Below are 22,362 nucleotides of genomic sequence, written 5' to 3'. Positions count from 1 at the left end.
CAAAGATTCCAGGATGACCAGCCAACACCGAACAATGAACCTCAGAGATCACTTTATTTGTCCACCTATCCGGGACAAACAGTTTCTCCGCTGGACAACGATCAGGTTTATTAGCCTGAAATTTTTGCAGCACCCGCCGCAAATCAGGGGAGATGGCAGACATAATTACTCCCTCCCTGAGGATACCCGCCGGCTCAGATAAACCCGGAGAGTCGGGCACAAAACTCCTAGACAGAGCATCCGCCTTCACATTTTTAGAGCCCGGAAGGTACGAAATCACAAAGTCAAAACGGGCGAAAAACAGCGACCAACGAGCCTGTCTAGGATTCAAACGCTTAGCAGACTCGAGATAAGTCAGGTTCTTATGATCAGTCAATACCACCATGCGATGCTTAGCTCCTTCAAGCCAATGACGCCACTCCTCGAATGCCCACTTCATGGCCAGCAACTCTCGGTTGCCCACATCATAATTCCGCTCAGCAGGCGAAAACTTCCTGGAAAAAAAAGCGCATGGTTTCATCACTGAACAATCAGAACCTCTCTGCGACAAAACAGCCCCTGCTCCAATCTCAGAAGCATCAACCTCGACCTGGAACGGAAGAGAAACATAAGGTTGACACAACACAGGGGCAGAAGAAAAACGACGCTTCAACTCTTGAAAAGCTTCCACAGCAGCAGAAGACCAATTGACCAAATCAGCACCCTTCTTGGTCAAATCGGTCAATGGTTTGGCAATACTAGAAAAATTGCAGATGAAGCGACGATAAAAATTAGCAAAGCCCAGGAACTTTTGCAGACTTTTCAGAGATGTCGGCTGAGTCCAATCATGGATGGCTTGGACCTTAACAGGATCCATCTCGATAGTAGAAGGGGAAAAGATGAACCCCAAAAATGAAACCTTCTGCACACCAATGAGACACTTTGATCCCTTCACAAACAAAGAATTAGCACACAGGACCTGAAAAACCGTTCTGACCTGTTTCACATGAGACTCCCAATCATCCGAGAAGATCAAAATGTCATCCAAGTACACAATCAGGAATTTATCCAGGTACTCTCGGAAGATGTCATGCATAAAGGACTGAAACACTGATGGAGCATTGGCAAGTCCGAATGGCATCACTAGATACTCAAAATGACCCTCGGGCGTATTAAATGCAGTTTTCCATTCATCGCCTCGCCTGATTCGCACCAGATTATACGCACCACGAAGATCAATCTTGGTGAACCAACTAGCCCCCTTAATCCGAGCAAGCAAATCAGATAACAAAGGCAAGGGGTACTGAAATTTAACAGTGATCTTATTAAGAAGGCGATAATCTATACAAGGTCTCAGCGAACCATCCTTTTTGGCTACAAAAAAGAACACTGCTCCTAATGGCGACGATGACGGGCGAATATGCCCCTTCTCCAGGGATTCCTTCACATAACTGCGCATAGCGGTGTGCTCAGGCACGGATAAATTAAGCAGTCGACTTTTTGGGAATTTACCACCAGGAATCAAATTGATAGCACAATCACAATCCCTATGCGGAGGTAGGGCATCGGACTTGGACTCATCAAATACATCCCGGTAATCAGACAAGAACTCTGGAACCTCAGAAGGGGTGGATGACGAAATTGACAAAAATGGAACATCACCATGTACCCCCTGACAACCCCAGCTGGACACCGACATGGATTTCCAATCCAATACTGGATTATGGGCTTGTAGCCATGGCAACCCCAACACGACCACATCATGCAGATTATGCAACACCAGAAAGCGAATATCCTCCTGACGTGCAGGAGCCATGCACATGGTCAGCTGGGTCCAGTATTGAGGCTTATTCTTGGCCAAAGGCGTAGCATCAATACCTCTCAATGGAATAGGACACTGCAAGGGCTCCAAGAAAAACCCACAACGCTTAGCATATTCCAAGTCCATCAAATTCAGAGCAGCGCCTGAATCCACAAACGCCATGACAGAATATGATGACAAAGAGCAGATCAGGGTAACGGACAGAAGAAATTTTGACTGTACCGTACCAATGGTGGCAGACCTAGCGAACCGCTTAGTGCGCTTAGGACAATCAGAGATAGCATGAGTGGAATCACCACAGTAGAAACACAGCCCATTCAGACGTCTGTGTTCTTGCCGTTCAACTCTGGTCAAAGTCCTATCGCACTGCATAGGCTCAGGTTTAAGCTCAGGTAATACCGCCAAATGGTGCACAGATTTACGCTCACGCAAGCGTCGACCAATCTGAATAGCCAAAGACATAGACTCATTCAAACCAGCAGGCATAGGAAATCCCACCATGACATCCTTAAGGGCTTCAGAGAGACCCTTTCTGAACATAGCTGCCAGCGCAGATTCATTCCATTGAGTGAGCACTGACCATTTTCTAAATTTCTGGCAATATACCTCTATCTCATCCTGACCCTGACAAAGAGCCAGCAAATTCTTTTCTGCCTGATCCACTGAATTAGGCTCATCGTACAGCAATCCGAGCGCCAGGAAAAACGCATTGATATTATTTAATGCAGGATCTCCTGGTGCAAGAGAAAATGCCCAGTCCTGAGGGTCGCCGCGCAAAAAAGAAATAATAATCAAAACCTGTTGAACTGGATCACCAGAGGAACGAGGTTTCAAGGCCAGAAATAACTTACAATTATTTTTGAAACTCAGAAACTTAGTTCTATCTCCAAAAAACAAATCAGGAATAGAAATTCTTGGTTCTAACATAGATTTCTGATCAATAGTGTCTTGAATATTTTGTACTCTTGCCGAGAGCTGATCCACAAATGAAGACAGACTTCTAATGTCCATCGCTACACCTGTGTACTGAACCACCGAAATGTATAGGGGAAAAAAAAGACAAAACACAAAGCCAAGAAAAAAAAATGGTCTCAGAACTTCTTTTTTCCCTCTATTGAGAATCATTAGTACTTTTGGCTTCCTGTACTGTTATGATAGGCAATTCAGTATCACAATGGACATGGAGGTCAGAGCACATACAGTGATCTGCCAATAACCCAAAATAATAGAACGAGCTCTGAGACGTGGGAACTCTGCAGACCGCAATCCCTGATCCTCTCCAAACACAACTAGAGGCAGCCGTGGATTGCGCCTAACGCTCCCTATGCAACTCGGCACAGCCTGAGAAACTAGCTAGCCTGAAGATAGAAAAAACAAGCCTACCTTGCCTCAGAGAAATACCCCAAAGGAAAAGGCAGCCCCCCACATATAATGACTGTGAGTAAGATGAAAAGACAAACGTAGGGATGAAATAGATTCAGCAAAGTGAGGCCCGATATTCTAGACAGAACGAGGATAGGAAAGATAACTTTGCGGTCTACACAAAACCCTAAAGAAAACCACGCAAAGGGGCAAAAAGACCCTCCGTACCGAACTAACGGCACGGAGGTACACCCTTTGCGTCCCAGAGCTTCCAGCAAAACAAAATGGACAAGCTGGACAGAAAAAATAGCAACAAATAGCAAAGAAGCACTTAGCTATGCAGAGCAGCAGGCCACAGGAATGATCCAGAGAAACACAAGTCCAACACTGGAACATTGACAGGAAGCATGAATCAAAGCATTAGGTGGGGTTAAGTAGAGAAGCACCTAACGACCTCACCAGATCACCTGAGGGAGGAAACTCAGAAGCAGCAGTACCAGTTTCCTCCACAAACGGAAGCTCCCAGAGAGAATCAGCCGAAGTACCACTTGTGACCACAGGAGGGAGCTCTGCCACAGAATTCATAACAATGTACAATACCTGTATGAGCAGGATTCAGAAAAGGAATGTCCATGTGGACACGCTGGACAGAACGGCTCCTGTGTGCACAGCTCAAAAAATGAGGGGTGGAGGCCTCCCTAGTCTTGTGGACACAAGAAAACAATTATGTGAAACCAGAACACATGAGCTGCACGCACAGTGAGCAAGCCTGTAGAGACATGTTCACACCACCAAGAGACTTGAAAACACAAAAAAGCACAGTAAAACCAAAAACACTCTGTTGCAAAAAAATCACAGTGGACAGCAAGTGCTAGTAAAAAGATGGAAAAAACAGGGTATTTGGTTGATAAGTTTTTTGCAAAAAATGTATATTAAGCCGCTCTACCAAACGTCAAGGTATACCCATATCAGAGCAGTCCTAACTAATGTATGTAATCCCTATCTGATGTATTTAAAACCTGGTCATATGTACAATACCTGTATGAGCAGGTTTTACTGTACTATCATCACTCTGCATGCTGCCCCCTCATACTGTGCCTTTATGATATCCCCCACTCAGCATGCTGGCCCCTCATACTGTACCTTCACAATATCCCTCACTCTGCATGATAGCTCCTCATACTGTGCCTTCACCCTATTGCTCACTCTGCATGCTGCCCCCTCATATTGTGCCTTTACACTATCATCACTCTGTATGCTGCCCCCTCATACTGTGCCTTTATGATATCCCTCACTCAGCATGCTGGCCCCTCATACTGTACCTTCACAATATCCCTCACTCTGCATGCTGACCATCATACTGTGCCTTCACATTATTCCTCACTGAATGCTACCCCCGCTGCCCCCTCATACTGTGCCTTCGCAACTGTCATCACTCTGCATGCTCCTCCTCATACTGTGCTTTACACTATCCCTCACACTGTCATGCTACCCCTCATACTGTGCCTTTACCCTCTCCCTAACTTTGCCTGCTGCCCCCTCATATTGTGCCTTTCCAAAATCCCTCACTCTGCATGCTGCCCCCTCATAGTGTGCCTACACAATATCTCTCACTCTGTATGCTGCCCCCTCATACTGTGCCTTCACACTGTTGTTCTCTCTGCATGCTGCCCCCTCATACTGTGCCTTCACAATATCCCCCACTCTGCATGCTGCCCCTTCATAGTGTGCCTTCACAATATCCCTCACTCTGAATGCCGCCCTCTCATACTGTGTATTCAAACTATCCCTCATTCTGCATGCTGGCCACTCATACTGTGCCTTCACACTATCCCTCACTCTGCATGCTGGCCCCTCATACTGTGCCTTCACAATATCCCTCACTCTGCATGCTACCCTGTTGTGAATTCTGTGGTCAAGCTCCCTCCTGTGGTCATGAGTGGTACTTCGGCTGGTTCTGTCTATGAGCTTCCTCTGGTGGATGTGAGTGGGGCTGCGGCTTCTGAGTTTCCTTCCTCAGGTGACGAGGTTAAGTCGTTAGGTGCTGCTCTATTTAACTCCACCTAGTTCTTTGTTCCTGGCCTCCAGTCAATGTTCCAGTATTGGTCTTGCTTTCTCCTGGATCGTTCTTGTGGCCTGCCTGCCCTGCATAAGCTAAGTTTTGCTTGTGTTACTTTTGTTTGCTATATTTTCTGTCCAGCTTGCTATATTGGTTTTTCTTGCTTGCTGGAAGCTCTGAGACGCAGAGGGAGTACCTCCGTACCGTTAGTCGGTGCGGAGGGTCTTTTTGCCCCCTCTGCGTGGTTGTTTGTAGGTTTTTGTGCTGACTGCAAAGCTATCTTTCCTATCCTCGGTCTATTCAGTAAGTCGGGCCTCACTTTGCTAAAATCTATTTCATCTCTGTGTTTGTATTTTCATCTTAACTCACAGTCATTATATGTGGGGGGCTGCCTTTTCCTTTGGGAAATTTCTCTGAGGCAAGGTAGGCTTATTTTTCTGTCTTCAGGGCTAGCTAGTTTCTCAGGCTGTGCCGAGTTGCATAGGGAGCGTTAGGCGCAATCCACGGCTACCTCTAGTGTGGTATGATAGGATTAGGGATTGCGGTCAGCAGAGTTCCCACGTCTCAGAGCTCGTCCTATGTTAGTAACTTTCAGGTCACTTTGTGTGCTCTTAACCACTAGGTCCATTGTGGTTCTGAATCACCTGTTCATAACAGTACTGGAGGCCCAAAGTACTAATGCTTCTCAATAGAGGGAAAAGAGAAGTTCTGAGACCATTTTTTTTTCTTTGCACTGTGTTTTGTCTTTCTTTTCCCCTAGACATTTGGGTGGTTCAGGACACAGGTGTAGTGATGGACATTAAAGGTCTGTCTTCTTGTGTGGATAATCTCACTGCAAGAGTACAAAAAATTCAAGACATTATGGTTCAGAAATCTATGTTAGAACCTAGAATTCCTATTCCTGAGTTATTTTCTGGAGATAGAGCTAAGTTTCTGAATTTCAAAAATAATTGTAAACTATTTCTGGCTTTGAAACCCCGCTCCTCTGGTGACCCAGTTCAACAAGTAAAGATCATTATTTCTTTATTACGTGGCGACCCTCAAGACTGGGCATTTTCCCTTGCGCCAGGAGATCCTGCATTATGTGATATTGATGCGTTTTTTCTGGCGCTCGGGTTGCTTTATGATGAACCTAATTCAGTGGATCAGGCAGAGAAAATCTTGCTGGCTCTGTGTCAGGGTCAGGATGAGGTAGAGATATATTGTCAGAAATTTAGGAAGTGGTCTGTGCTCACTCAATGGAATGAATGTGCTCTGGCAGCAATTTTCAGAAAGGGTCTCTCTGAAGCCCTTAAGGATGTCATGGTGGGATTTCCTATGCCTGCTGGTCTGAATGAGTCTATGTCTTTGGCCATTCAGATCGATCGACGCTTGCGTGAGCGTAAAACTGTGCACCATTTGGCGGTATTACCTGAGCATAAACCTGAGCCTATGCAATGTAATAGGACTTTGACCAGAGCTGAACAGCAAGAACACAGACGACGGAATGGTCTGTGTTTTTACTGTGGTGATTCCACTCATGCTATCTCCGATTGTCCTAAGCGCATTAAGCGTTTCGCTAGGTCTGCCACCATTGGTACTGTACAGTCGAAATTTCTTTTGTCCGTTACTTTGATCTGCTCTTTGTCATCCTTTTCTGTCATGGCATTTGTGGATTCAGGCGCTGCCCTGAATTTGATGGACTTGGAGTTTGCTAGGCACTGTGGGTTTTTCTTGGAGCCCTTGCAGCATCCTATTCCATTGAGAGGAATTGATGCTACGCCTTTGGCCAAGAATAAGCCTCAATACTGGACCCAGCTGACCATGTGCATGGCTCCTGCACATCAGGAGGTTATTCGCTTTTTGGTGTTGCAGAATCTGCATGATGTGGTCGTGTTGGGGTTGCCATGGCTACAAGTCCATAACCCAGTATTAGATTGGAAATCAATGTCTGTGTCCAGCTGGGGTTGTCAGGGGGTACATGGTAATGTTCCATTTCTGTCTATTTCATCATCCACCCCTTCTGAGGTCCCAGAGTTCTTGTCAGATTACTGGGATGTATTTGATGAGCCCAAGTCCAGTGCCCTACCTCCGCATAGGGATTGCGATTGTGCTATCGATTTGATTCCTGGTAGTAAGTTTCCTAAAGGTCGACTGTTTAATTTGTCTGTACCTGAGCACGCCGCTATGCGGAGTTACATAAAAGAATCCTTGGAGAAGGGTCATATTCGCCCCTCGTCGTCGCCATTGGGAGCAGGGTTCTTTTTTGTGGCCAAGAAGGATGGTTCGTTGAGACCTTGTATTGATTACCGCCTTCTAAATAAAATCACAGTCAAATTTCAGTACCCCTTGCCGCTGCTGTCTGATTTGTTTGCTCGGATTAAGGGGGCTAGTTGGTTCACCAAGATAGATCTTCGTGGTGCGTATAATCATGTGCGTATTAAACAGGGCGATGAATGGAAAACAGCATTTAATACGCCCGAGGGCCATTTTGAGTACCTGGTTATGCCATTCGGGCTTTCTAATGCTCCATCAGTGTTTCAGTCCTTTATGCATGACATCTTCCGAGAGTACCTGGATAAATTCCTGATTGTATACTTGGATGATATTTTGGTCTTCTCGGATGATTGGGAGTCTCACGTGAAGCAGGTCAGAATGGTGTTCCAGGTCCTGCGTGCGAATTCTTTGTTTGTGAAGGGGTCAAAGTGTCTTTTTGGTGTTCAGAAGGTTTCATTTTTGGGTTTCATTTTTTCCCCTTCTACTATCGAGATGGACCCTGTTAAAGTTCAGGCCATTTATGATTGGACTCAGCCGACATCTCTGAAGAGTCTACAAAAGTTCCTGGGCTTTGCTAATTTTTATCGTCACTTCATCAATAATTTTTCTAGTATTGCTAAGCCGTTGACTGATTTGACCAAGAAGGGTGCTGATGTGGTCAATTGGTCTTCTGCTGCTGTGGAAGCTTTTCAAGAGTTGAAGCATCGTTTTTCTTCTGCCCCTGTGTTGTGCCAACCAGATGTTTCGCTCCCGTTCCAGGTCGAGGTTGATGCTTCTGAGATTGGAGCAGGGGCTGTTTTGTCGCAAAGAAGTTCTGATTGCTCGGTGATGAAACCATGCGCCTTCTTTTCCAGGAAGTTTTCGCCTGCTGAGCGAAATTATGATGTGGGCAATCGAGAGTTACTGGCCATGAAGTGGGCATTCAAGGAGTGGCGTCATTGGCTTGAAGGAGCTAAGCATTGCGTGGTGGTCTTGACTGATCATAAGAACTTGACTTATCTCGAGTCTGCCAAGCGGTTGAATCCTAGACAGGCTCGTTGGTCGCTGTTTTTTGCCCGTTTTGACTTTGTGATTTCTTACCTTCCGGGCTCTAAGAATGTGAAGGTGGATGCTCTGTCTAGGAGTTTTGTGCCCGACTCTCCGGGTTTATCTGAGCCGGCGGGTATCCTCAAAGAGGGAGTAATTGTGTCTGCCATCTCCTCTGATTTGCGGCGGGTGCTGCAAAAATTTCAGGCTAATAAACCTGATCGTTGCCCAGCGGAGAAACTGTTTGTCCCTGATAGGTGGACGAATAAAGTTATCTCTGAGGTTCATTGTTCGGTGTTGGCTGGTCATCCTGGAATCTTTGGTACCAGAGAGTTAGTGGCTAGATCCTTTTGGTGGCCATCTCTGTCGCGGGATGTGCGTACTTTTGTGCAGTCCTGTGGGATTTGTGCTCGGGCTAAGCCCTGCTGTTCTCGTGCCAGTGGGTTGCTTTTGCCCTTGCCGGTCCCGAAGAGGCCTTGGACACATATCTCTATGGATTTTATTTCGGATCTTCCCGTCTCTCAAAAGATATCAGTCATTTGGGTGGTCTGTGATCGCTTCTCTAAGATGGTCCATTTGGTACCCTTGTCTAAATTACCTTGCTTGCTGGAAGCTCTGGGACGCAGAGGGTGTACCTCTGTGCCGTTAGTTCGGTACGGAGGGTCTTTTTGCCCCCTTTGCGTGGTTGTTAGTAGGGTTTTGTGTTGACCGCAAAGTTACCTTTCCTATCCTCGCTCTGTTTAGTAAGTCGGGCCTCACTTTGCTAAATCTATTTCATCTCTACGTTTGTCTTTTCATCTTAACTCACAGTCATTATATGTGGGGGCTGCCTTTTCCTTTGGGGTATTTCTCTGAGGCAAGGTAGGCTTATTTTCTATGTTCAGGCTAGCTAGTTTCTCAGGCTGTGCCGAGTTGCATAGGGAGCGTTAGGCGCAATCCACGGCTGCCTCTAGTGTGGTTGGAGAGGATTAGGGATTGCGGTCAGCAGAGTTCCCACGTCTCAGAGCTCGTTCTGTTTTTGGGTTATTGTCAGATCACTGTATATGCTCTGACTTCTATGTCCATTGTGGTACTGAATTACCTCATCATAACAGTCCGTATAGGATTTCTGAGGTTCTTAATCCTGTGTCTTTTCGTTTGACCCTTCCAGCTTCTTTTTCCATCCATAACGTATTTCATAGGTCATTGTTGCGGAGATACGTGGCACCTGTGGTTCCATCCGTTGATCCTCCTGCCCCGGTTTTGGTTGAGGGGGAGTTGGAGTATATAGTGGAGAAGATTTTGGATTCTCGTATTTCGAGACGGAAACTCCAGTACCTGGTTAAGTGGAAGGGTTATGGTCAGGAAGATAATTCCTGGGTCTTTGCCTCTGATGTTCATGCTGCCGATCTGGTTCGTGCCTTTCATTTGGCTCATCCTGGTCGGCCTGGGGGCTCTGCTGAGGGTTCGGTGACCCCTCCTCAAGGGGGGGTACTGTTGTGAATTCTGTGGTCAAGCTCCCTCCTGTGGTCATGAGTGGTACTTCGGCTGGTTCTGTCTATGAGCTTCCTCTGGTGGATGTGAGTGGGGCTGCGGCTTCTGAGTTTCCTTCCTCAGGTGACGAGGTTAAGTCGTTAGGTGCTGCTCTATTTAACTCCACCTAGTTCTTTGTTCCTGGCCTCCAGTCAATGTTCCAGTATTGGTCTTGCTTTCTCCTGGATCGTTCTTGTGGCCTGCCTGCCCTGCATAAGCTAAGTTTTGCTTGTGTTACTTTTGTTTGCTATATTTTCTGTCCAGCTTGCTATATTGTTTTTTCTTGCATGCTGGAAGCTCTGAGACGCAGAGGGAGTACCTCCGTACCGTTAGTCGGTGCGGAGGGTCTTTTTGCCCCCTCTGCGTGGTTGTTTGTAGGTTTTTGTGCTGACCGCAAAGCTATCTTTCCTATCCTCGGTCTATTCAGTAAGTCGGGCTTCACTTTGCTAAAATCTATTTCATCTCTGTGTTTGTATTTTCATCTTAACTCACAGTCATTATATGTGGGGGGCTGCCTTTTCCTTTGGGAAATTTCTCTGAGGCAAGGTAGGCTTATTTTTCTGTCTTCAGGGCTAGCTAGTTTCTCTGGCTGTACCGAGTTGCATAGGGAGCGTTAGGCGCAATCCACGGCTACCTCTAGTGTGGTATGATAGGATTAGGGATTGCGGTCAGCAGAGTTCCCACGTCTCAGAGCTCGTCCTATGTTAGTAACTTTCAGGTCACTTTGTGTGCTCTTAACCACTAGGTCCATTGTGGTTCTGAATCACCTGTTCATAACACTACCCCTCATACATACTAAGCCTTCACACAATTGCTCTCTCTCTGCATGCTGCCCCCTCATACTGTGTTTTTACACTATCCCTCACTCTGCCTGCTGCCCCCTCATACTGTTCCTTTACAATATCCCTCACTCTGCATGCTGCCCCCTCATACTGTGCCTGCACACTCTCCCTCACTCTATATGCTGGCCACTCATACTATGCCTTCACACTATCCCTCACTCTGCATGCTGGCCCCTCATACTGTGCCTTTACAATATCCCTCACTCTTCATGCTACCCCTCATACTGTTCCTTTACACTATCCCTCACTCTGCATGCTGCCACCTCATACTGTGCCTGCACACTCTCCCTCACTCTGTATGCTGGCCACTCATACTATGCCTTCACACTATCCCTCACTCTGCATGCTGGCCCCTCATACTGTGCCTTTACAATATCCCTCACTCTTCATGCTACCCCTCATACTGTTTCTTTACACTATTCCTCACTCTGCAAGCTGCACCCTCAAATTGTGCCTTCACAATATCCCTCACTCTACATGCTACCCCTCATACTGTGCTTTAACAATATGGCTTTTTCTTTGTATAGACCCATTGCCCCCTGTTTATAGAAAACCGTCTATAGTAAAGTATTGTGAGCACTTCCCTCCTCCTAGCTTACGTTTGTCTGTAGGTTAGCACTGCTGTTGCATGTTGGGGCTTGGGGCTGTTTGGCGCTCATCTCATCTCATCTCAGAAGTATCTACACAATCTCATGGTCATTTGTATTTGAATCTTACATTTGCAAATGAATTCAACCCCCCTCTGCAAAGACACCAGTTTTGCTATTAGGTCGGGTAAAGGAGAGGGAGCTGGCTGAAAAAGAAAATCATTTTTCCTTGCTGCTCGGACTACACCTTTGCAATCTGCTGCCCCAGGCACAGGATCTCTGATGTGTTGTGGCAAATATGGCCTTGCTTGCTGAAGATATACAGTACACTATTGCTGCTACAACTTTTCTGCAGAAACTGAAGTTTTAATGCTTGTTAGGCCAATTTCACCTATCTATGAAGCACAGACAAATTCTTGCCTAGAGGCTCAGTGCACCATTTTGCCCATTCTTGTACCTTGCCCCCTCACTGGTGATGACAGCACTGACTTACCTGAGATTTCTCTCCTGACAGAGCATACTCCAGGTAAGCCAGTGCCATCATCACCAGCAAGGGAGGCAGAGAATGAAAACAGTAGGTGGAATAATGCACTGATCAATCCTTCTAGCCACACCAAAGATGATCTGAGCACTCTAACATATTTGATTACACTTTACGAAGGCAGCAACACTAAAGGTGTATATTTTTTATAAGGGCAGCATCCTCCCCAAGGCTATGTGCTCAGTCTATATTGTCAATTTTGACTGACAGATTCCCTTTTAAACTCACTGCTACCAAAATAGATTAACTTAAAAATCCCCAGCTTAGCATTTTTACATACTTCCTCAAAATCATTTCATGTGACAAAGAGTCTAAGAATATTGCAGAAGTCAATTTGTCTTTTCCCGTTCCCTGACCATCTTGCAGTAACAGATTATTCAAGATTCATTCCTGAAAACTTATTGCATTTGAAGTGGATCTTCTTCCAACACAGAAGTAAGTTTCCTTTCTGTAGTCATTGATTTAACTTGTGTATTTGTAATTTTGGCACTTATGGTATATTATGATGATTGGCCTTCGGTGGCCATGTTTGTATGCTGCCTGTATGGACCCATTGGACATTTGTGAACAACAAATGATCAACAATATTACAAAAGGTAAGTTCTTATGTGTTTCAAAATAAAATATTTGTATGTTTAATGTATAGCATATTATACAGTTGTTCAAATATTAATAAACTATAAGTTTAAACGTGACAACAGAAAATGAATTGTCACCCTGGAGCAGTGGAGAAACTCACACACTAATGTTAAACAGGTCGAGCAGCCAAAGATTGCCGGGTGTCACTGCTACATCACGGCACAATGCAAGTGACTGGGATCGCATTTTGACCCAGAAGGTAGGTAGAAAAAATTTATGCCAGCTCGCCAATTGTCGTAGTCCACTGTACAGGGAAATCACGATCCGAATATTCGTGTGACGATGAGAAAAAATGATAAAAAAAAGATTTTTCTAGCTCCTGGTAAATTTCTTTAAACTTAAATGATTTATTAAATCTATGATGGAATAAAGTTTAAAGAAGTTTTACCAGGTGCTGTTAATATATATATATATATATATACATTTTCTAAAATTTTAATGATCCAGAAGGTACAGTGACAACGATAATAAAGTTCCATAAAAAAATCAGACCTGATTGGATTTTTTGAATCTTGCATTATCAAGGTTGTGGTACCCTTGGGGTCACAGTCATACAAAGATAAGCATTCACAGAACTGGTAGATCTGCAGCAGATATAAAAGTGACCTTATCATAATGATCCTGGGTACCGCACATCCACCTCCTATTGATTGGAATAGAAGGCAGATGTGCAGTATCCAGTCACAGCCACTATCAGAAGGTGGAGCAGCTCCGCAATTCAGCATTTCCAGCCAGCGACCACCGCCATCACTGAGAACAGCTGATTGAAGGGGTTCCGGATGTCGGACCCTGACCGATCAAACACTGATGACTAGGGTTGAGCGAAACGGGTCAGCCATTTTCAGAAGTCGCCGACTTTTGGCAAAGTCGGGTTTCATGAAACCCGACCCGACCCCTGTGTGGGGTCGGCCATGAGGTCGGCGATCTTCTGAATCTGGTATCGGAATTCCGATCCCGAGTTCCGATATGTTTGCAATATTGGAAATCGGTATCGGAATCCATATTTAAGTGTAAAATAAAGAATTAAAATAAAAAATATTGCTATACTCACCCTCTGACGCGCCCTGGTACTAACCGGCAGCCTTCCTTCCTTAGAATCAGCGCGTGAAGGGCCTTAGATGACGTCGCAGCTTGTGATTGGTCGCGCGACTGCCCATGTGACCACTCGCGCGACCAATCACAAGCTGCGACGTCACCGAAGGTCCTTCAAGCGCTGATTCTTAGGAAGGAAGGCTGCCGGAAAGAAGCAGGGCGCGTCCGAGGGTGAGTATATTCCTATTACTCACCCTCGGACGCGCCCTGCTAGTAGTGGACAACCTCTGTAAATATGTTTGAAAACATTGGCTAATTGCATATTATTCTCTTTGCTTTCTAGGGCAGAGGTATGATCAAGATGTGTGCAATGTGTGTTGTGTGCACTTGGATTAGTTTAGATTTCAGAGGTGCAGGTAAATGTAGTTTGCCACTTATATTGTATGGATTTAATTTGGTGTATTAAAAATAACCCATTGATATTCTTTAAGAATTAATCCATTTCTGATTGTATAAAAGTCAGTATTTATTAACCAGCGGCAGTGAGGAAAAGTGTAAGGGCGCGGTCAGATGGCCATATAACATGGATGACGATTGCACCACAATGCTCGGACTGGCCATCTGCTTTAATGACCCAAGCATGACAGTTCCATAGACATACATGCTGTCACACTCACATCAAAAGAGCTTCTGCCCAGTCCAAGCATTGCAATGCGATCATCGTCCGTGTTATATGAACGTCTGACTGCGCCCTTAGGGAGATTTACAAGGTGGCAGAAAAACCTCTTTGGACATACTGCCTAAATAAGCCCATACTGCTTTTTTTGTAGAAATTTACAGAAAACCCCACATTGAATGAACCTGGATGAAGGCCTTATTCATGTGCTGCAATAGGTGTCGGTAATAGCCTAATAATTTGTTTGGGTCCAATTGCTGGGACCCGCAGTGATGGGCAGAATGGAGCGCTTTTATCCCTGGTAGATAATGGAGTGCCAATGTGCATGCTCGAGTGCTGCTCCATTCATTCCATCTGGGGCTAATTAAGTTTCGCGTTCAACTTTATCCAGCAGCACCACAGAGAATGAATGGAGAGGCTGTCAAGCATCTAACCTGTCATTGTATCTTTTAACAGAGAAACAAATGTCTCCTACGCATCAAAATTCTCAGTTCTTCTGATCAGTAAAATATCACCTGTCTTCACCGACAAGTCTTTTAATTTAGTCAAAAGCACGATTGACTCAATAAAAAGCAGAACACAAAAAAAACAAAATGGTGAAAATTAAATTTAAGCAAAATATATTTGGTTAAAAAAACAGGCCTCATCTGATTGGGGAGTAAAAAGGATACTAGGCATAGCACACAATTAAAACCCTTGTATGGGAAAAATGGGAAAAATGGGTGGTGAAGAGTGCTAAGCCCTAGAGGGGGTCACTTCACCCCACCCCCCATTATGTACTGCAGAAAAGAAATGAGCCCACACACCGTCCTTTACTATTAAATTAATGTACATGTACACAAATACACTATTGTGGCCATATACAAGCATATACAATCACGATGAGTGAGCACACTGTGACTAATGAATACATGAACCTCAATATTGCTGTAAAAGTATTTGTGCACCTTTAATACGAAAGGCAGGGAGGCCAAATTCTTTCTTTTCTGTAGTACATATTGGGGTATGGCTTCCTCTAGGGATCAGCCATCTTTCCCACACAAGGTTTTAATTGCAAGCTATGCCTTGTTTACTTTTCACTCCCCATTCAGATGAGGCCCTGTTTGGAACATGGAGAGGTAGGACATATAGTGGTTGGTTAGATGGCTTTTGTGCTCTTTGATCAAAAACGCTAAGTACCTTACGTTTTTAACGTTTACAGCAATATTGAAGTTCATGTATTCATTATTTGCAGCTGACACATCGTGTATGTATTTGTTTGTATATTGGCCACATTGCGTACATTAATTTAATACTAAAGGTGTGCGGGCCATATTTTTTTCTTTTCCTTTTTTGAAAATTAGGTTTGCTTTTCTTGGACTAAAAGATAATTTGATTCTTACTCTTTCTAGCATGCAGAAATATGGCTCCTAAGATCATAGAACCCCTTAAAAATATGAACTTGCATGTGAAAGCAGGTAAGAATTCTTACAGCCACAAATTTTCTTACTAAGAGTAGGAAAAATGCATATAGGTCCCTTTTGGAAAAAAAATCGCCTATAGGTCCCTTATAGTTACTAGTTGATATAAACTCCTCAACATTGAAATTGCAACACCAAGTAGGACATGCTGTAAAGTTATGCAAACTGAGGAAGTAGCAGCTATAGCTAAGATCTACAAGTGATGACATTTTCAAGCACCTAGCTCCAAACTGATCATGTCTTGTGGGAGGATTGTGCAATGGTTCCTGTTCGTGAACAAGCCAACTATCGCCAACTATCGCTATTTATCACACACCTAAAAGCAAAGAAGAGTCCATAGTTTATCACACTGGCCGATCGCAACACAAATAGGTGGGAAAGACCACAATGGAATGCCAGCAAGAGGTTCAGCGAGGTGAATATCTGCACAAAGTGATCGTCAGTTATCCATTCTACACTGCAAGTGAAATTGTATGTCACATGCCAAGATTAGACCTCAAACATACAAACACAAACCATCTGAAGGTGTCTGTGTGACGTTGGGCTACAAGCCAGACATCCAGCTTCCGGTTTTCAACTGGCCTCAGATCTCAGCTCGCAAAGGCTATCATGGTGTAGAGCAAGATGACTATTGAGGATAGAATGGAGGTCTATCTAGAATGGTGAGAGGTGTGAAAAAACCCCTCACAAAACATTTATGAATTTCAGATTTTTGTTAAATAAAAAAGCGATCAGAAAATGTTATGTAGTCCAAAATGGTACAAATAAAAACATCAACTCTTCCCGCAGAAAACAAGCCCCACATAGCTCGTTCAGCAAAAAAATACAAAAAGTTATAGATCTCAGAATATGACGATACAATAAATATTGTATTTTTCGGGTTATAAGACGCACTTTTATGATCCCTAAAAATAGTGGGAAAATGGGGGTGCGTCTTATAAACTGAGCACTGTTCTTACCAAGGGGTCAATGCTGCTGGCCCGGAGCTGGGGGTGTTATGGTGATCCTGCGGTATGCAGTATTGGTACGGCCACAAGCGGTGGTCCTGCGGTGGTGGTACGGTATCGAACGGTGGTGGTACGGCGGCGAGCTGTAGCCTTGCGGCGGCATATGGCGGCCACCATTCTTCTTTCAGAGTCTGGCTTCTGGCTTCTAACTCGGCGCAGGCGCAGATGGAGGAAAGCTGAGATCTCCATCCGCGACTTCCTCTACACAATGTCTCCAGGAAAATGGCCACGGATGCGGCCCAGACGCAGATCAAGATCGGCACCAAGATCTCCATCTGTGAATGCACCACCCTGGCAGCCATTTTCCCGGAGTCCACCACATAGTAAACAGTGCGGGGGCTCTTGGCTTTCACAAAATGTCAGTGGAGGCCCCACACCATCGAACACCCGCAGCGCCAATCTTGCCTCCTCCAGTAGCGACTCTGGGACCCTGCACCACTGTGGCCTGCACTACCGTACACCAGCAGCGACCCTGGTACCCCACTTCACCACAGCTACCACCCCCGGTAAGCAGTAAGACGCCTGGATTGTAAGAAGCACCATTTTATTTAAAAAAAGTTTTTTTTTTTCCTATTTTTCTCCTCAAAATTTGGGGTGCGATTTATAATCCGGTGCGTCTTATAAACCGCAAAATATATTTTTTTGTAAATTTGTGTATTTGCGTGCAAATTATGAAAATACTTTATAACATCTGTGTCACTGCAATTGTACTGGCCCGAAGAATAAAATCATCTTTGCGTATTTACTGCACGGTGAAAGGGTAAAATGGCATTAAAAAAATGAAAGACAATTCATGAATTGCTTTTAATTTCTTCATTCTGTTTCTGAAAAAAGTAGAATAAAAAGCAAATGAAAAATGTTATGCACCCCCAAATGGCAACAAAAAAAACTTCATCTCAGCATGCAAAAAACAAGCCCCTTCTCAGATCTTTCGTCTGTCAATGGAAAAATATAGTTTGTCCAGACGTATACTGCAAAGTTGCCCTGTGATCTTTCAGCCTCTGTCTGGCTGGCATTCACTTATGTAACTGTATAGGAAAGTGCAGCGGGGGCGTGGCCTGGACTGGACTGCTATGGCGTAGGTTGTGCGGTGCTGGAGCTCCTGAGGAAAATCCTCTATAATCAACCAAAATCGCCTAAAAAACGTTTTTATTGTCAAATCCTTGGTTGGATCTTATCCAGTGCCTCATCTGGGTCACTATGATCCGAAAATTATTTTAATTTTACCACATAAATTTTAGAAATCAGCCCTAGAAAAGTTTGGGCCTTCAAACTACAGGGTTGAGGTAATCCAGCCTCAGGAAGCTAATACCTTCTAACAAGCGGCTCAGCTAATAAGCCAAAGGACCTGAGGTAAAAAACATCAGATTTTATTATAAACTCCCTCTTTGGCTTTGGTAGTGAGGAGGAGGGAAGTGACAGCTACAGGCACACACTATGGAGCCATCTCTGCACAGCTGCTGCTCCCTCCCCTATTGCCTGGGGATATACCGCCCTGTGCTCATTAGCATAAAGTGCTAAGCCTCCCCGGATTGAAAGACGGAGGCAGAAGAAAGTGATCCAGAAGCGTCGGGGAAGACCAGGAGCAGTGACGTGATATCAGCTCCACACAGAAGCCGACGCTGACACTCCCCCAGACCTTGGAACAAAAGGCGGGAAAAGACGGCTGCCATTTTATTGGTGGACGGCGACAGATCAGAAGGCTTGAGAGACCAGAGTACACCAGCGACAGCAAAGAAGAAGATCTGCGCTGGTCAACACATCGCAGGCTCCGGATCCAAGCACCACCGGACTCAAACAGCGGTAAGTTCCGGCCCCCTGCTGGGAACGAAAATACACCGGCGGTCCAGCGGGGAAGACAGCGACGACCGACGGCTCCTGTGCAGGACAACGGTGGAACCACACAGACAGCCATCTCTGCAGGAGCGACAGGAAGACTCCAGTGCAGCATAAACTGTTGTTGAAACAGCTAGGAGCCCTGCAGGGCTCACAAAGCAAAAGAGCTATAGCTTACTATATCAGTCGCTGACAGGATCTAATCCAGGTAACTGGCTATTTTAGTGAAGCTGACTGGGAAGTCCTAAATCCAGTCATATTATTTGGAGAGTTTTATTTCTACCCTGATTCCTTCCTTATTAGCACATGTCTCTAGGAGAACAATCAGTTCTTGAAAGATATTTGTTTGTTTTGGGGAATTAACCTGCACCCTTTAACTAACAAACACAAAGTGTTATATAAGCATGCTCTGTTAGGAAAAATCTATTTGTATGCCCCAGTGATTTAATCTGCACTTTTTAATTCTCAGGTGCTAGGTATTATCTAAGCATATTCTTCTGTAATTACTGTGAAACTATATACGCCACCTGTTGACACAGCTAATTGCTTGTTTATATTCAGATGATTTCTATTACCACACTCACAGGGGTATTTCCATAGTTGCTCCCCTTTTGCTGTTTGAGACCACTTTGTGGGGATTTTTTATACACCAGGGCCAGCCTCACCAGGATTAACCTGAGATCAACATAGAGGACATTGTCTACAATTCCAGCTTTGCTTGGGGCTACTATTTGTGGAAAATCTTTAATCTTTATTCTGAGACCGTCCTAAGTAGACACTCTCTGCAAATCAGGCTATTGCTTGGGGATAACAATGAGCAAGAACTCGTCTAAACCTCAATTCTTAAACATGGCCTCATCTATACCTCAAAAACCCCAAAGGTACAAAGGTTCTGGGCGCAATCCATCAAAGGACTTAATAACCACAATAAGTCCCAATAGATCCAGGTCTCCATTAAAAGACGATGAGGAATTAGACTATGATAAACTCCCCAATTCAAACAGAGTAAAAAAGAACCTCCCAAACACTTTTGTAGAGATGGACTCATCTACATCTTTAAAGAGGAAAACTCCAGGGGCTATAGGAGAGAAATACACCACTCCTAATGATTCATCTGACGAGGTCTCAGAGATATTCTCTCCTAATACAAGCCCCTCCAAGCCAAAACCAAAAAAAAGTAATCCAAACCCCGACAATACTCAAGGATTTGATATGAATTCTGTTGGGAAACTTCTGTCTAATTTGACAGAAAAAATGGATAAGTTTGAAAACAGCATGAACGAAAGGTTTGATAAGCAAAATAAAATGTTCAAAGAATCATTATCCCTCCTCAGCAATAGGATGGACAAATTTGAAGATAGAATTAAAAAGATAGAGGAGAGGCCAGATAATATATCCAAAGTAAATAACGACATCATCAGAGAGATGCATAAGCTAAAGCTTAAGGTAGCAGATCTGGAAGACCGGAATCGGAGAAATAACATCAAAATTAGGGGGATTCCTGAGAATATAGGCCCAAATAAATTGGAAGAGTACACCAAGAAGTTATTCAGAAAAATAATCCCTACCCTGACTGATCAAGAACTAGAAATAGACAGAATCCACAGGTTGCGAAAACCGCCCACTATTCCTAAAGATCTACCTAGAGACACGTTAATGAGAATCCACTTTTTCAAAACAAAAGAAAAAATTCAAAATTACTTTAAAGAAAATAAAAACTTCCCTGAGCCATTTGAAAAACTCAAATTATATGCCGATCTCTCCAGAGATACGATCGAAGGGAGGAAAGCTTTCCAGAATATCACCATACCTCTCAGAGACAATGAGATCTCTTATAAGTGGGGATTCCCGCTAAAATTATTAGTAAATTACAGAGGCAATGTTATCACCCTAAACTCCCCAGAGGAAGGCAGGGACTTCTTAAAATCCATCAATATCCCATTATATTCACGAAACAAAGTTCACCCTAATTCTGACAGCAAGACATGAAAGGGTTTTGATATATTTATATTGAGTGATCTAAATGGGAAAACACCCGGGTACAATGCTATACCTTGCCCTAGGATGTTTAACTATTCTATTAATCTGTTATTGTTAGTAACGAGTTTATGTATTTAATATATTGAGTTTATGTTCATCAACAAAGAGGATGTTGCTTGGGAGCGAGTAACACGGACTTTTTCACCCAACAGGTGAAGTCAGGTTCACTGAAGTGAACCCCTTCAAGTGGACATTCCAGTTTATTATTTATTGTTACCACTTGCATTAAACACTTATAGGTTTGTTAAGATTTTCTTCACAGGTTTGCAAAATAGACTTCCATATAATTTAGATCATAATGAGTTTAAAACTACTATCCTACAATGTAAGAGGACTTAATAGTCCACACAAAAGACATACACTTTGGAAAGAAATAAGTAAAAGTCAAGCTGAAATAATTTGTATACAGGAATCCAAATTCAAAGACAAGGCCAACCCAAAATTCTCACATAAAAATTTCCCATATATTTACAAGTCTGAATGTGAAAAAGAAAGCCGGAGTAATCACAATCATCAAAGGCACAATTTCATTTGAATTCATAGAGGAGGTCAAAGATGTTAAAGGTAGATTCCATATTCTTATTTGTTCATTAAACAACCAGGTATGCACAATTATCAATATCTACGCCCCCAATACGGGTCAAATAAATTTCCTGAACAAAATAAATAAAAAAGTCATGTCAGTTAACCCCTTCATGACCCAGCCTATTTTGACCTTAAAGACCTTGCCGTTTTTTGCAATTCTGACCAGTGTCCCCTTATGAGGTAATAACTCAGGAACGCTTCAACGGATCCTAGCGGTTCTGAGATTGTTTTTTCGTGACATATTGGGCTTCATGTTAGCGGTAAATTTAGGTCAATAAATTCTGCGTTTATTTGTGATAAAAACGGAAATTTGGCGAAAATTTTGAAAATTTCGCAATTTTCACATTTTGAATTTTTATTCTGTTAAACCAGAGAGATATGTGACACAATATAGTTAATAAATAAAATTTCCCACATGTTTACTTTACATCAGCACAATTTTGGAAAGAAAATTCTTTTTTGTTAGGAAGTTATAAGGGTTAAAATTTGACCAGCGATTTGTCATTTTTACAACGAAATTTACAAAACCATTTTTTTTAGGGACCACCTCACATTTGAAGTCAATTTGAGGGGTCTATATGGCTGAAAATACCCAAAAGTGACACCATTCTAAAAACTGCACCCCTCAAGGTACTCAAAATCACATTCAAGAAGTTTATTAACCCTTCAGGTGCTTCACAGCAGCAGAAGCAACATGGAAGGAAAAAATGAACATTTAACTTTTTAGTCACAAAAATTATCTTTTAGCAACAATTTTTTTATTTTCCCAATTGTAAAAGGAGAAACTGAACCACGAAAGTTGTTGCCCAATTTGTCCTGAGTACGCTGATACCTCATATGTGGGGGTAAACCACTGTTTGGGCGCACAGCAGGGCTTGGAAGGGAAGGAGCGCCATTTGACTTTTTGAATGAAAAATTGGCTGCACTCTTTAGCGGACACCATGTCACGTTTGGAGAGCACCCGTGTGCCTAAAAATTGGAGCTCCCCCACAAGTGACCCCATTTTGGAAACTAGACGCCCCAAGGAACTTATCTAGATGCATAGTGAGCACTTTGAACCCCCAGGTGCTTCACAAATTGATCCGTAAAAATGAAAAAGTA

General features: G+C 43.7%; 1 protein-coding gene across 1 annotated transcript in view; it reads left to right on the top strand.

The window, feature by feature from the left end:
- Positions 1–12,337: 12,337 nt before the first annotated feature.
- LOC138670345 (interleukin-1 receptor type 2-like) overlaps positions 12,338–22,362 on the top strand; it is a 90,122-nt gene continuing 80,097 nt past the window's right edge. Inside the window, exons 1-3 of the mRNA XM_069757587.1 lie at positions 12,338–12,421; positions 14,001–14,073; positions 15,725–15,790. Coding sequence (XP_069613688.1) covers positions 14,010–14,073; positions 15,725–15,790 — 130 coding nt within the window. The 5' untranslated portion in view covers positions 12,338–12,421; positions 14,001–14,009. The remainder of the gene's footprint in view (positions 12,422–14,000; positions 14,074–15,724; positions 15,791–22,362) is intronic.

This window comes from Ranitomeya imitator, chromosome 3 (assembly GCF_032444005.1).
Source record: "Ranitomeya imitator isolate aRanImi1 chromosome 3, aRanImi1.pri, whole genome shotgun sequence".
Lineage (NCBI taxonomy): Eukaryota > Metazoa > Chordata > Amphibia > Anura > Dendrobatidae > Ranitomeya > Ranitomeya imitator.
This window is presented reverse-complemented; position numbering and strand designations above follow the sequence as displayed.